Source organism: Seriola dumerili, unplaced genomic scaffold (genome assembly GCF_002260705.1).
Source record: "Seriola dumerili isolate Sdu_G_001 unplaced genomic scaffold, Sdu_1.0 BDQW01000449.1, whole genome shotgun sequence".
In the NCBI taxonomy this organism is placed as follows: domain Eukaryota; kingdom Metazoa; phylum Chordata; class Actinopteri; order Carangiformes; family Carangidae; genus Seriola; species Seriola dumerili.
The window spans coordinates 2,314,025-2,328,840 of NW_019174704.1; the positions used below are offsets into that span (position 1 = coordinate 2,314,025).

Sequence of the window (14,816 nt, forward strand, 5' to 3'; positions counted from 1 at the left end):
AGTTACAAAGTGATTTTTTTTTTATGATATTTTACCGTTTTCCAGCTTCTTGGCTGCTGAGTAGACCAGTATGTAAATGTAGATGCAGCTAAGATAAATGTTGAGATTTGGTTCAGTTACAATTTTAAACAACTTGGTTTTCAAGGGAGGCTATGAACGGGGAAGTGTGAAGCCTGCTCGTGAGTTTATTCTAAAAGGATTATAAATCTGTTTTAACTTTACAGCTCTTCTACGGTGGTAAACTATAAAAAAAGAACAAAAAATATGAAAGACAATCAGCTGTATTTGAAGGCTACTGCAGCTAAAGGAAACAGTTTTATTGTAATAAATAAATGCTACAATCTTTATGCAAAGTAGGCAAATGTTTCTATTTCAGTAAAGAAAGCTGAAGTCAGAGTCAGAATCGTATTATAAACTATACCACCTCCATCAAAATTTTTGTAAATTTCAATCTGGTTTCACCATTGAAAGCAGATGACTGTGTTTGCCTCTTTTTATTCCCCTAAAATTCATTAGAGACCGAACTAACAAGGCAAAATTATACAGAAGTAATGCAAGAAGCGAAAAGTAAATGAAATAAAAACATCAAATTAAAAACTGGGCAGATCTGTGACATCAAACAGTAAATAAAGAAGAAGAGAGGAACGAGACTTTGATTATTAATGTCGTGTTTCATGCAGTGTGTTGTTTCCTGGGACATGAGGCTCTGGGCAGAACCTTCATCAGAGACACAGTCGGGCCTCTCTAGCTGTGGTGAACACACTAACCACTAATATCAGGTTGGTTCAGCAGAGGAGAACAACAGCACGGCCACACTAACCAGACAGCTGCAGCTTCCTGCATCACAATATGCTGGAGGAGGGATTAGCCACTCAGCTAGCATAATAAAAACAGCAACAATACTGATGACAATAGTGCAAATAATTATCATAATTACACTAACATCACTATACTGCTCCAGCCACAACTGCTACCATGGAAATGTTGTATATGAAATAGAATAGTCAGATATGAAAATGATTCTAAACAATAAATAAACACAATCATAACAGGAGTAGTTTACCACAACGACAATAACAATTTTAACAAACACAATGACAGTGCTAATATGTTGTTTATGATGTTTATGATGAATGCACAGCTGAGGTTGAGGGGAATCTCATAAATTGTTTGGCAAACTGAAATTTTGATGGCGCTAGAACGTAAAGTCCGAGCATCAAGTCATAATCACATCATTTTTATTTTATTTTTATTATTATTTTTTATCTTCAAAAGACCTTGAATATCTGTTGCAAAGATTCATCGTCTGAGGACCATAAATGTCTGCCCTAAATTTCATGGCAATCCATCTTATAGTTGTTGAGCTATTTCAGTTTGGATCAAAGTTGTGAACCAACAGACCAACATTGCCTTCACTAGAACCAGGCCACTGGCTAACGTGAACGTGAGTGTTGTTAACTCTCTCCAACGCTGACGCACCAGAAGGTGGCAGGAATGTACAAAGAAAGCTGACAACCACCAAAAAAAAACATCAAAAGAAGAAGAACTGTGTTTTAAGGTGGCACCTGACAATTTCCGGATCCAACTGAAATCGCAGCACATCTTTCAGCTAGCAACTGTAATGGGGTCAGCATCGGATAATGGGATTCATGCAGGCTAACTAAAATTATCATTGCATTCTACATTATACCTTTACTTTTTCAACTTAACATTTATCTATGTAGCCTACACTTCTTCAGTTGTTCTGCTTTATGACACATTGCTTAAATGGTAAAACAAATACTCACATTGGTTTTTGTTGGCTTTTTAAAGCAATTGCTGACTGTGATTCTCGTATTGAGTAAAGTGGCAATGATTGGGGGATGGGGATGGATGTGTTGGTTATACTGAAACAGAATAGCTCAGAGCAGCACATTACAAAAACACACACAAAAAAAACACAGAAGAAATTAATCAGTTAGCTTTTTTGGGACTATGAACTTCCCCTTTCCAAACTTCCAACTTGTGAACTATGATCATGAACTAGTTGATTTTAATTTGTGTGAACTGAACTTTGAGCTCTTGTGAAGTGTGAACTTGCACAGCACTGGTCACAACTGTTCCACTTACTACTGTAACCAGTTTTAGTTTTAAATTTTGACGACCACAAATACTACTATTACTGCATCTCTTTTGTTGTTTCAGTGATGCCCACGAACATCCCTTTATTATAGGGAAGTATGTTTTTCATCACAGGGTTCATCTGGACTCACATCAACTATGTGACTTTTTTTCTTCTTTTTTTAAAGACCTTGTCCTGCTGCTTTAAATCAACAAAGACTGAAACAATAGCCTAATGTATTAAGCATAGAAACCGAACCACTGAAAGAAAAAACGTATATGTACATTCTGTGTCTTAATAAATCTCTGATGCTTTTGCTGGTGGGGAAATTGAACCTAATTAAAACAATTTTTCATACAGATCTGCTGTATAGCGAGCGTCTTGTGTGGCTCTCACTCGCACATTTCATATTTAGCGGTCATTTTTATGCAGAAGGAAATAAAATTGATCAAATAAACCTCTTCAGATAGAGAAGACAATTTGAAGTGGTCAGAGTATTATGTGTGCATTTTTAACTTCGCAGAGGAGGTCGTGTTTTCACCCATGTCTGTTTATTTGTTAGTTGTATACAAACCTGGTGGAGAGAGGGGAGGGTGCATGGGCCAGGGAAGAACCATTAAATTTCAGAGCAGATCCGGCTCATTTACTATGGATTTGAATTTTTTTTCTCTGAAGTCTGTTGTATGTTGTTTGACACTGGCCTTGGCTTTCTAGTTTATGAATGTGTTTTGAACTTACTGGAGGCTGCTGGATCTCAAAGCCCACTGAATACTTATTTGTGGCTAATTTAGTGCCTTATGGGTTCGCTTTATTATGTTGGATGTAAAATGCTCAGTGTACAGTATGTCAGTCATGTAATCCCTACTCTCTTTTCAAACCTTTTTTGCTGCTGAGTGACCTACAGCTCAGAGTCATTCATGCGCGTGCACCTTTGGACACAGGACAAAAGCTTTTACTCCACCCTCCTTATTGCCATAACTGTACCTAATGCTATTAGCACTACTTCCTCTACAACTGCAATTAATATGACTATGACTTCTACTAAACTATACTGCTACCACGATCGCAAATACTAGTCTGTAAGACGATAAATGTACTGTGTAAATAATGTACTACCTGGTAAATCCTGTCTTTCTGATTAGTACTACTATTCATACTACTGCAACTACTGCTACTATGGTATTACCAATTGTTCTGACCTTTTCATTTTGCGAGATGAGATTACTTTTTTTTTTTTTTTTCCTGAAAGTAAATGGCAATGGTGGGAATTAATATCACCACACTGGAGTGAAAATGTGCAGTGAAAAAGAAAAAACAGTTTGTTTCCATTGAGCCAAGCTGCTGCTTTGTGGTTCATCAGTGTGTGAGTGTGTTTAGATTTGAATCAGCCAACACTAATGTATCAAGCTTTAAATAGCAGGCACACTGCCTCAACTCAGGGAGACTACAGTCTTTTCAGCATTTTCTTTTTTTTTTTTTTTGCAAAAGTGTGTTTCACACGTTCTGTGGTAAAAAAGCTGCATGTGCATGTCTGCGTGTGTGTGTGTGTGTGTGTGTGTGTGTGTGTGTGTGTGTGTGTGTGTGTGTCTGTGTGTGTGTGTCTGTGTGTGTGTGTGTGTGTGTGGAGCGAGGAGTGAATGGCTTGGCTCCACATCAAAGGCCCCTGCGAGTCTCTGCATTAACGAGGCCCTTTGTTTCCTGCCTCCCAGATTACAGCACGTCTCTCCCTGTGTGTGTGTGTGTGTGTGTGTGTGTGTGTGTGTCTGTGTGTGTGTGTGTCTGTGTGTGCGCGCGCACGCATATGTCTATGTATGTGTGTGAGCGTGTGGAGGGCACAGTAACCTGTAGACCGAAGGCCAAAGCCTGATCCTCCTCCTCCTCCTCCTCTAATGTAACCAAAACCAAGCTGATCCAAGGTCAGTGCATCGGTTCTCAGAAAGAGTATAACTCACGTAAAAGTAAAGTCTTTACTGAGAGAAAAAGATATACAAAGATATACAAATATCCAAGCAGTCTGAAATGACTGAATTAGGACATGTACGCACAAAAGACTGCACTGAATGAATGAAAGGATGAATGTGTGGACTGAAACTCGAAAACATGACAGAACCTCCCCCTCAAGACACGTCTCCTAACAGCCAACAGTTGCTTGGCCCAGGAGGAAGGAGCATGAGAGACCACTGGGCCGTTTCCATCTCATGGCTGTCTCGTTCAGTTTGGCTGTTACTGGGTGCAGGGAAATCAGAATGAGACTGTTTGACCTTACCCTAAATGTCCTAGTGCTCCAACCACACAGGAAGGGGGAAGTATTTCCTCTGTCTCCACAGGGTTCTCTTCCCTCTGAAACTGGCAAGAAAGGGCGTCAGGTTTGACATTCTTGGAACTTCGGAGGTAGAAGAGAGTGAAATGAAGCCAAACCAATAAAGGGAAGTTCCACCCTCTCGAGCCAGTATCTCCATTCCTCCAGTGCCAACTTGCCTGCCAGCAGCTCCAGGTTGCCTTTGTCTTTATTCTTTTTTGCAGATGACAGCTTCCAGGAAAAGAAGGTGCAAGGGTGCGCCCCCTGATCATTTGCTGAGTGTTGGGAGAGGAGCCCCCCCCCCCTGTCAGAGGCATCCACCTCCACCACAAACTGCCTGGAAGGATCAGGGAGAGTGAGAATGGGGGCAGAGGTGAAGCGTCGCTTGAGCTACTCATATGCACTACCTCTGCAGAGGGAGACCGGGAGAAAGGATCTTAAAGGAGGTAAGAGCTGTGAGGGCAGCATCCATGGAGCTGTTATTCCAGACCAAGCATCTCTAGGAGTTGGCAAATCCTAGGAAATGCTAAAGTTGTTTGCGGGATGTGGGCTGAAGCCATTCCGTGACTGCTTGGACCTTGACCGGGTCCATCTGGATGCTTGACTCTCTGAGCACAAACCCCAAGAATGAAACATCTGGGACATGAACATCACACTTTTCTGCTTTCACGAAGAGTTGGTTCTTTAGGAGTTTCTGTAGGATCTCTCTTACATGTCCCCACATGCATGCTGGGAACTCAGATTGAGAGGCAGAACTAGGGACAGGAGACAGACAGACAGCATGACAGTGCTCACGCCAGCCTAAAATCACCCCAGTAGTAGTGGGGATTGTGTTTAGCTCGCCATGGGTAACCAAGAATTACTGGAAGTTGAAGGGCATGTGAATGATGGTTACCTAACATGCTGAGGTGCACTGTGTGCAGCTGTGTGGTGGGTGACTAAGGCGAGGAGGTGGCCATCAAGAGCTTTGTTTCACTTACTTTCTGTGGCGATTGCAGAAGTCTTGTATCTTTCCCATTGCCGAGGTGAGGTGCTGCAATGAAGAGCCATCAGCTCCCACCGGGGACCAAGTCCGCTGAATTCAAGGTTGCCAGATTGTATTGTCACATTTCTCAGAAAGGGGACAAAAGAGCATGACTCCGAAAGCAGATGTAAAAGTAAAGAGTCTTTTCTTAAAGAAAAAAATAAGGATACAAAAATCCAAGCAGGAAAACAAAGTACAAAGAATCCAAAAAACATCGGTAAGGTCAGAAACAGGATCAAAGAACAGAGCACTGGAAGGCACATGGCGCAAAGACAATCTGGCAGAGATTGGAACTGGAAACGGACTGGTGTTTATATATTCTGGAGCTAATGAGGGAATAGGGAACAGGTGAGCAGGTGAGTGAGGTGGAGCCGGTCAGGTGATTCTACCAGCAGCTGAAATGACAGCAGAATTATCTAACATGTATGCTCAAACAACCGGATGAATGATAAGACCGAAACTCAATAACATGACAGTCAGTTTTGAATGAATTATCTTCATTTCTGTAGTTAAACACTTTAATTCAAAACTGTTGTATTGTCATCTTTCCACATACACTATATTGTATTATGCAAATCCAACTAATCTATGTATGTCACTACACAGACAAAGCTCTATAGTGTATAAGTAATTGTACACTAATTGTCTACATCTGATTCCCAGTAGAAAACGCTCTTGTATTTCTTAAGCAATACACGCAGAGTGAACTCAACCATTACAGCGTGGAAAAAGTAGATGTCTGAAACAAAAACGGCAGCATTACACATTTGTAAACTGTCTTATTTAGGACAATTCCATATGTTGAATCCTTACTTGGATGTAGGAGAAAAAAAAGGGGATAAATGAGTGCATCTCTGGGTTTTGACAGATAGTCTATTCAGTAACAGATTAAAAATAGTTACAATCTGTTTATACTGTAGATACATTCAAAAACAGATTTTATTTTATGTTTTCTGGATTGCTCAGAGACATGTTGGAAAGAACGTACAAGTATCATCTTACATGCCCTGAAACTGAGGGAAAAGGGAAATATTTATGACTACAAAGCCATCTTCCTCTCTTGGTATCCATTATTTCATTTTGGTCTTATATGATCATTGCAGGGTTACATGAATATTTCATATTACAGGATAATCACTGGCTTGTCAGTGTGAAAACAGTCCCATACAGATTATTTTGTCTGTGATGTAAACTTTAAACAGTCTAAACATTTTAAGCAAGTTGCCGGCAACCTGTCATGGAATACATTCATCAAAAACAACCTTCCAACCTCCGGAGCTGCCTTCAACCCTGATGCTTCAACCTGCAAATCACCTCACCTCACCTCAGTCAACTCAGCAACACACTGAGACAAACCTTGCGGCGCATGTGTTCGTGTGTGTGTGTGTGTGTGTGTGTGTGTGTGTGTGGTGACAGAGCGTGACGCAGAAGCTCTTTTGCTGCTATTTCCAGTCACTATCAGACCTGTTTTTCATAAGCTGGAGCATGATTTGTTAATGCACGTCTTTAAAAAGTTCATGAACTGAAGCAGGCCTGAGCGAAGATGGAGCTGTTCCAACCACAGTTTGCTCGCTCTTTCCTCTGAGAAGTGAGCAGGCTGCGTGCAGGCATCTGAAGGGTTTTGCTCCATGCAGAGATAAAGACTGTTCAAAATAAAAAAAAATGAAAAGGGGGCATCTCCTCCTCGGGATAGCTCAAAATGAAGGAAAACAAAGCCATTTCAGAAGACGATCCCTGGATCAGACTCAGTGAAACACAGCAATCAAGTCCTCAGTTGCCCAAAGAAAACGAGTTTTATAGTTTGGATTTCATTTATTTATTTAATTATTTTCAATTTGTGCTTTAAATTTAAATTTGTGCTTTAAATGGATTTGTCATCCATTAGATGAGCATGGTTCCGTAAAAAGATTCATTAGCATTTCTTCATAATAAATCTATTGGAAACTGATCTTTAGCTTGTAGTTTTGTCATGTGATCTAGATGAGCAACATTATATTATCAAACTACTTCATTTATGTATCATTAACTATACTATACATTTACTATACTACTTTTTTGATGTAGTTGCTGAACTTACTGCCGGACATGTTATAAGTTGCTCGGGACGAGATAAAATATATATTAATTACATCTCAGATCTTGTGCTATAGACACAAAGTCGTAAATAAAAGTGTTTGCAACTTCGTCCACTGATCCTCCACTGAAGACCAGCGATGTGTTTTCAAAGCTCTTTTCCTCCACTGTTTATGTTTGTTGATTTCACCCCCAAAGCCCTCCAAAGATCTGTGCTATCAACTCATAAATGTTTGATAAGGAGCTAACGAAGAGGTAAAGGGACTGCATTCTGCTAAATCAAAAGAGACAGACACATTCAAATCAGCAAACACTCAGCAAACTAGAACTTGAACAAGCCTCATTATCTGGCACAAGATATCAAGTTCTCAAGTCAAGTCCTCTTTTTTTTTTTTTATTTGGGCTTATTATGCTGAGCTAGTATCTTCCCTTTTCAGCACATTCATGCAGACGAGAGCTGAGACCAGTTTTGTATTATCGGCCAGTGAGCGGTTTCATAGGTGCAAGTTGAGTGTCTTGGACATCTTAACGGTAGCTGCTGGAGAAAAAGGACCACTCTTTTTTTTTTTTTCCTCCCTGTTCTTTCCTTCACTTTCAAAATGATCAGCTCCTCGTCTCAAGATGGCTTCTGTAACCTTTATTCTTGATGGTAAACCGTGTTACTAGTGCTATGTTTCCGTCTCTGTGTACCACTTCTTAAGTAAGTGTGTGATATTCTGAAGTGATTCAAAGGTTATTCAGCCTCCTACACAAATCGAACCCACCCTCCCATGTTCTCTGTGGCATCCCATCAGTTTACTTCTTCAGTCAAACTCTCTCGTACAAACAAAAAGCTTTTGTACAAATTTCTAATACAGGCTGTCACTAAAGACATATCTCAGATAATAGCTGGTGAAGGCAACCCTTATTCTACTCCGCACAACCCAAACATAATCCTCTGCAACCTATTAGTTTTTCTTGCATGCAGATTGGTGGTTATCTTGGTCCACTTAATATTCAAAAACAATTAAACATAAATCAATCGTAATCTTTAATCTCACTAAAACCGCATTATTGTCAAATATTTTATGTTTTAGATTGTTGTTAGATTAGTTCACTGCTTCATAGCAGGACCTCATACACAAAATAAAACTGTTGAAAAGATTTGTCGAGGTTCCACATTGCTGGCTGGATGCTGCCTTGAAGGACATGGTTTTGATTGTAGGAAAACTACCAATAAAAAGCACACAAGTGGTTCCAGTTAAGAGCTGTTCGCTTGGATGTGGCTTAACCCCAATGAAAGGACATGATTTAATTACTCTGCAGCTTTAATGCGCCTGATGTTGCTTTAGAAAGCATAGTATATAATCTTTTTTTGAACCGACTGTGATTCATCTTTGTAAAAAAAAAAAAAAAAAAACATGTTATAGAAAGAACATTTCCCCCCACTAATGATTAAGCAATGGAAAAGGACTCGTTGGAATTATCATCACATATTAAATGAGTTCTTTACACACTGTCAGCGCTGTAAAGCAAAGTAAAGTGAAGTTTGTGTACTTTGCACTGAGTGGCATTATTCATTTGGACTGTTAATCTTTCTTTAAAAACACATTTGGGTTGAGGCAAGAGCAAAAGATGTTATCCTGTTTCCCCTTTTATTTCCTATCAACACTGTGTGTTGTCTAATACTGAAGTTCCCAACCTCATTGGCTTGTGACCCCTTAAACTGAAGCAAGACTTACCAGGGACTCAACGCATGTGTCTACCAGTTGTGACCATTTCAACCAAAGATTGCGCTTTTTTCCTTGTTTTATTTGAATACCTTTCAGAGGCTTGAAGAGATTAAAAAATATCAAGTAGTTCACAAGGAACAGAACAAAAAAGTGATTAAAGTCTGAAAAAATAAACACATTTGTGTCACATATAGAAATTTTTTTCTGTTGTCCTCTCCTGTCTCTTGGACTTTCAGATTTATCCTGCAGCCTCTTGTGGGGGTCTGGATCCCAAAGTTGGAAACTGGTCTAACAGAATGCAATATTAACATATCTTTTAGATTTTTCTAACTGAAATGTAATGCATGCATTTCGAGTAGTACGTTATAATAAATAGTTTTAACTGGACCATAAATACCAACACTACCCCATTTGTTTTCTAGATATAATCATGTCTTTAAAGCTTAGAATTACTGCACAGGTTTTGCTCCTCTAGTTTTCTATTGGCTTTTAATAACCAAAAAACATAAACATCTCTGCATCAAACGTGTTTCCATTATCAGAACAACCACAGTCTTTGTCATGTTCAGATATAGAACTCGTATCTGTGTCTGAGTGTGAGAAGCTTGCCTCCTGGGGTCACAGCAGCGACGCATCTTTTTGTTTTCTGTGTGGGCTGCTTATCTTCTATCTGCTCATGTTTCCTTATTTGGCCTTTCCTGCCAACAGATGATGTCTAATGTCACGACAGTCATTAGAGCACAAGATAAAAGATGATGAGAAAGGATGCACAAGGTGTGTCTGTAAGTCACAAAAAAAAACCCAGAAAAAACTGGTCTGGTAAGGCAGAGTGGTGTGATCTTGAAATACAACTCTGATCTGACAAGAATAATCAAACTGTTCATAGCAAAAAAAGAGAGAGTAGAGAGAGAGAGAGAGAGAGAGAGAGAGAGAGAGAGAGAAAGTGAGAGAGACAGACAGATACAAAGAGAGAGAGAGTGTTTGTAGGTCAGAGTGCCTCAAAGTATTTCAAGAAGAGAAGGCATGGGTAGAGAGAGTGTGTTCATTTCTGGATTTGTTTTGTGTATCTGTCTGTGAGAGAGACAGACAGGCTGAACACAGCTTATTGCCTGAGGTGAACCTGTGAACCCATGTGATGAATGTGTGTAACTATCAGCACAGATATTCATCGGAAACTGTTCAGATCAGAGTGCGGCGAGCTCATGAGGCAGTGGCCCGCATAGAGAGGTGCTGTCTCTCTGGAAAAACAGCTGTCTATATTTAATCAAGGCGAATAAACAAGGAGTTTAAACAACTCATTTATAATTTAGATTTGCATACATTAAAACTGCTCATTTTAATCTTTTTATTAATATGCATCAACGATATTGTATAAATATGCAGTTTTATGCAAATACCAGGCCCATTTTCTGTTTGTATTTAATTCTGTTCCCCAGCTGTGGATCATCATTTTCATTCAAGGCAACCGACTCAGATTAAGTCAAATATTAAGTCACTGCATGGGAGTGTATAAATATTTCTCAATTAAAAACTCTGAAGAACAGCTATGCTACTGTATCAGCATTAAAAATGCATTGGCATGGGGAGGAAAATAGGGGAAGTTTGAGTTTGATAAGACATCAGAACTTTAAGTCTACATCTTTGAACTATGTTTTTTTTTTCTTCTTTCCCTCCTCCAATCAAGTAGTTGCAATAGCTAGCACTTTTTTGCTGTTTTGGAGACTGTTACAAAATCTGGGGGATGTAAGGACCAGCCAAAAACATGCTGTGCCTCCGTTATTGATGAGCCTGCCGTGCCTTCTGATGTTTTTCACAGAATGTCCTACATTTTGCTGTTTCTTGCCTGAGCTGCCATTTTTCTGTCGATGCAAATGAGGAGTTTTGTTCCAAAATGTGAAAATTACCGACTGAACAGTGTGACAACAGCCACTACAAAAGGACTGCTGGGATAGAAGTAAAGCCTACAATGTTTAATTCCCAAAGTTATCAACTAACTTGAAAGACAAAACATTTTAAACAATGAAAATACAGCTATCTTTTGCTTGATAGACCTGTATAATTGTTAGGAATTACTAAATGGACATCCTTTGGGATGAGTGCTCATGACTACGTACATATTTTATGTAAACCAGTCACAAGTAAGAGAGGGTGGGGTTTCAGGTAAAAGAGGCAGCTGATAGGATCCCCTGTCTCTGTCATCAGGCTGCCATCTCTTTGGTAAAGCACAGTACACAAAAGTGAAAGTAATTTTGTGTGTGTGTGTGTGTGTGTGTGTGTGTGTGTGTGTGTGTGTGTGTGTGTGTGTGTGTGTGTGTGTGTGTGTGTGTGTGTGTGTTTTGAGTTCATTTTCATCAATGTTGTCAACAGCTGACAACATTTGATTTGGAGGTGAATACACATAACATAGATTTACAATGTATTGTCCCACATGTTCATTTATTCTTTCATTCATTTAAATAATTCATTTATGTAATTAGGGCTGCAACTAACTTTTTTTTCATTTTCTCTGTCAATTATATTTTTGAATAAACTTCAAACATTTGGTCTTTACAATATCATAAAACAGTATTAGTTACCCATCACTAGCTCAAGTTGACATCAACAGAAAAATCCCAAAATATCCAATTTACAATAATGTAAGACAAGAAAAAGCAACAAATTCTCACATTTGAGAGGCTGAAACCATCAAATGTTTGGCTGATTAATGAATTATCAAAATAGTTGCAGATTAACTTTCAACTAATGGTTGCTCACTATTTAATGTTAATGTATGTGTGCAGATAATATTCCACACCCACACTTGTATAAAAAAGTATAGGTATTTGGGATGAAGGACATGAAGATCATGAAGTTTGTTTTAAAAAAAAAATCTATTCAATGTTTATTTTATAGGGACAAGCATGGATCACATGCCACTGTTTTCATACCCTGTTTGCAAAGCCTGTCCCTAGATGAGCCTCACTTAGGAACCTCCTCTGATAAAAAAAAAAAAAACTAGCCTACTACTATTTGTAAATTTCATGATTCCACTCTGGATAATCTTTTGACTTTAAGTATTATACTTTCAATTAAAATCCTGCTAAATCTGCAATAGCATCACCAAAACTGAAGTTCCGTTGGATAAAAATGCAGGGAAACCTCAAAAAGAAGCTCTGTAAAGAGCGACATAGAAGATAATGAACTGGCTCCACATTAGAGAAGAAAATCCTTTTCCCCACATTTGAATATAAAAATGACTTTTAGCTCCTCATTGTGGATCATTATCATTTGGAGATAATTTGGTTTTAAACCAGTTGATGACAAAAAAAGTGCAGATTCTGTGTAAACTTTGATTTAGGATTAAGGCTGAGCTGCAAACTAATGAGGTAGTGATTATCATTTCAATATTGTAAATAGAAAATAAAATCTGAGTAAAAGGAAATGAATGAAAAACTAACTCTGGCAGGAGCTTCTTTAAGAAATAATCTGTATTCATTTATTTTATTTAAGCAATATCACACTGTAAAACACATCACTAGTAAAAGATATAAAATTTTGCCTCTTAAATAAAAAATATAACCTAGCAACACCAGCACAACATAGCTTATTAAATGCATAAAAATGGCCCCTGTGAGTGTTATAATGTATTTTGTTATGATTTAATGTGTACGTAGCATTATACTGCTAATTTTCATTATTTTTTTATCTGTTGGGTAGTTTTAATCATTAACAATGAATCATATTTTATTAGCAATCATAATCTTCTTTAAATGCAAAAAGTAACTCTATCTTTCAGATAGGCTAAATGTAATGGAGTAGTAGTATAATGTAGCATGAAGCAGAAATGTTAAAATAAAGTACCTAAAATATGTATTTCAGTACAGTACTTGAGTAAATGTACTTAGTTACATTCCACCATTGGAAATAATGAAAAAAAGGGTTCAGATGCAAAATAAAATGATTATGTTTCCTGAAACCATAACACACGATGAGTAATCCTGACCAAAATAGCCTACTGAACAAAAGTATCAGGATGAACATTTTTTGCCTGCAGCCACTGTATCTACACAACCTCAGTGTTTCCCTCGGAGAAACATTTGTTTTTCTTAAGTGAAGGTTTGGTGGCAAAATGCAGCAGCAGACTCCTGCAGCCAGGGGACCGTGGATGGTGTGAACACGCCCCTGGAAGTCATGAATAATGCCCGTTCAGCTGAGCTCAGGGAGGTGATGTCTCTTTAAGAGCCTCAGCCTCTGCCGAAACAATCGTACAACCCCCCAACAAGTCATCGGACCTGTCAATCATCCGGTCGGCGCCCTTTGATGCCTAGTGTCTTGGGCTCAAATGAGCTGTTTGCTGTTGTAGGGAAACATTAGTCCTCTACCGACCAACCAGCCGGGGGACGCCACATCTCAACTTTTTTTCTGTATGCGGTGGGGGTTTCTGCACTTTGGAGGCGCCCCAGACTGAGGAGATTTAACGCAAAAGTCCCCTGATTCTTTTCTTTATTTATACTTTCTTGTTATTGTTATTTTGTCCTCTTTTTTTTTAAAAAAAAAGTGTGAAATATCGCAAGGGGGGACGTAGACATGCCTCAGCTCAGCAGCGGCGGCGGGGACGACCTGGGAGCGAATGATGAGATGATATCGTTCAAAGACGAAGGAGAGCAAGAGGAGAAAATCCAAGAAAATGCGTTCACGGAGAGAGACCTGGCCGACCTCAAGTCCTCTCTGGTGAACGAGTCGGAAATAAATCAAAGTCCGAGCGCAGCGGTAGGTGGCACAGAGTGTGTGTGAGTGCATATATACACACACAGAAAGAGAGGGAGAGTGTGTGTGTGAAGTATGTATGAAAGCTTGTTTTATTTTACACGCTGCTGACAAGCGTTGAATGAGGCCAAAATGAATTGCCTTCAGGGTTACAGTAGTGAAATTCCCAGGCTGCCAGAGGTTTACTAGCCAACAGGACAGGGATGCTATCGCCTATCAGAGGTGAACAAAAAGAAACACAACATAAACTAGGCCTATGATAGAGTCACCCTCACTCTCTGGCACTCCATAGCACTTGTGTGGTTGTTTTAATTCGGGGCAAATCGCCTTTTTCTTTACTTTTTTCTTGGATTCTCTGAGCCTGTATTTGTTGTCGGTCCCTTCCAGGCGGTCAGACGGGGACAGCAAGGCGAGCAGAGGGGCTTCGCAGAGAAACACCGGGAGCACCTTGACGGTGGTAAGAACAAGAAAACTAAAAACACAAACACAACTCGCTCTCATCCGGTTTGAGTAGCCACTATACTATCTGAGGAAACGGCTGAGAAGCGATGAACCCCCCCCCACCCCCCACCCACCCCAGATACACTGTGTCAAAGTAAAGAGTATTTTGGTCATGGGGACACGTGTTGCTGCATTAAAACTACCTTCAAGGAGTTTGTTTTCAGGTGTACACTGCAAACCGCCACAGTCGTCAGCTCTCTACATTATCTCTCAAATCTATCACTTGGTGATGAGATTTCCTCTGTCTCTGTTTCAAAGTAGCTCGACTCAAGAGAGATTGACGTAGAAATGATCTGCTTTAAATGTGTTTAAAAGTTATTTATTGAAACATGGACTCTGGCTGAGATAATTACCCTCTTC

General features: G+C 39.4%; 1 protein-coding gene across 6 annotated transcripts in view; it reads left to right on the plus strand.

Annotated features, from left to right (window-relative positions):
* Nucleotides 1-13,574: 13,574 nt before the first annotated feature.
* The window catches only part of tcf7 (transcription factor 7), a 71,225-nt gene continuing 69,983 nt past the window's right edge, over nt 13,575-14,816 (plus strand). For all 6 annotated transcript variants that reach the window (XM_022762617.1, XM_022762618.1, XM_022762621.1 and 3 more), the window contains exons 1-2: nt 13,575-13,958; nt 14,343-14,412. In XM_022762617.1, the coding sequence (XP_022618338.1) occupies nt 13,776-13,958; nt 14,343-14,412 (253 nt within the window). In that variant the 5' untranslated portion in view covers nt 13,575-13,775. The remainder of the gene's footprint in view (nt 13,959-14,342; nt 14,413-14,816) is intronic.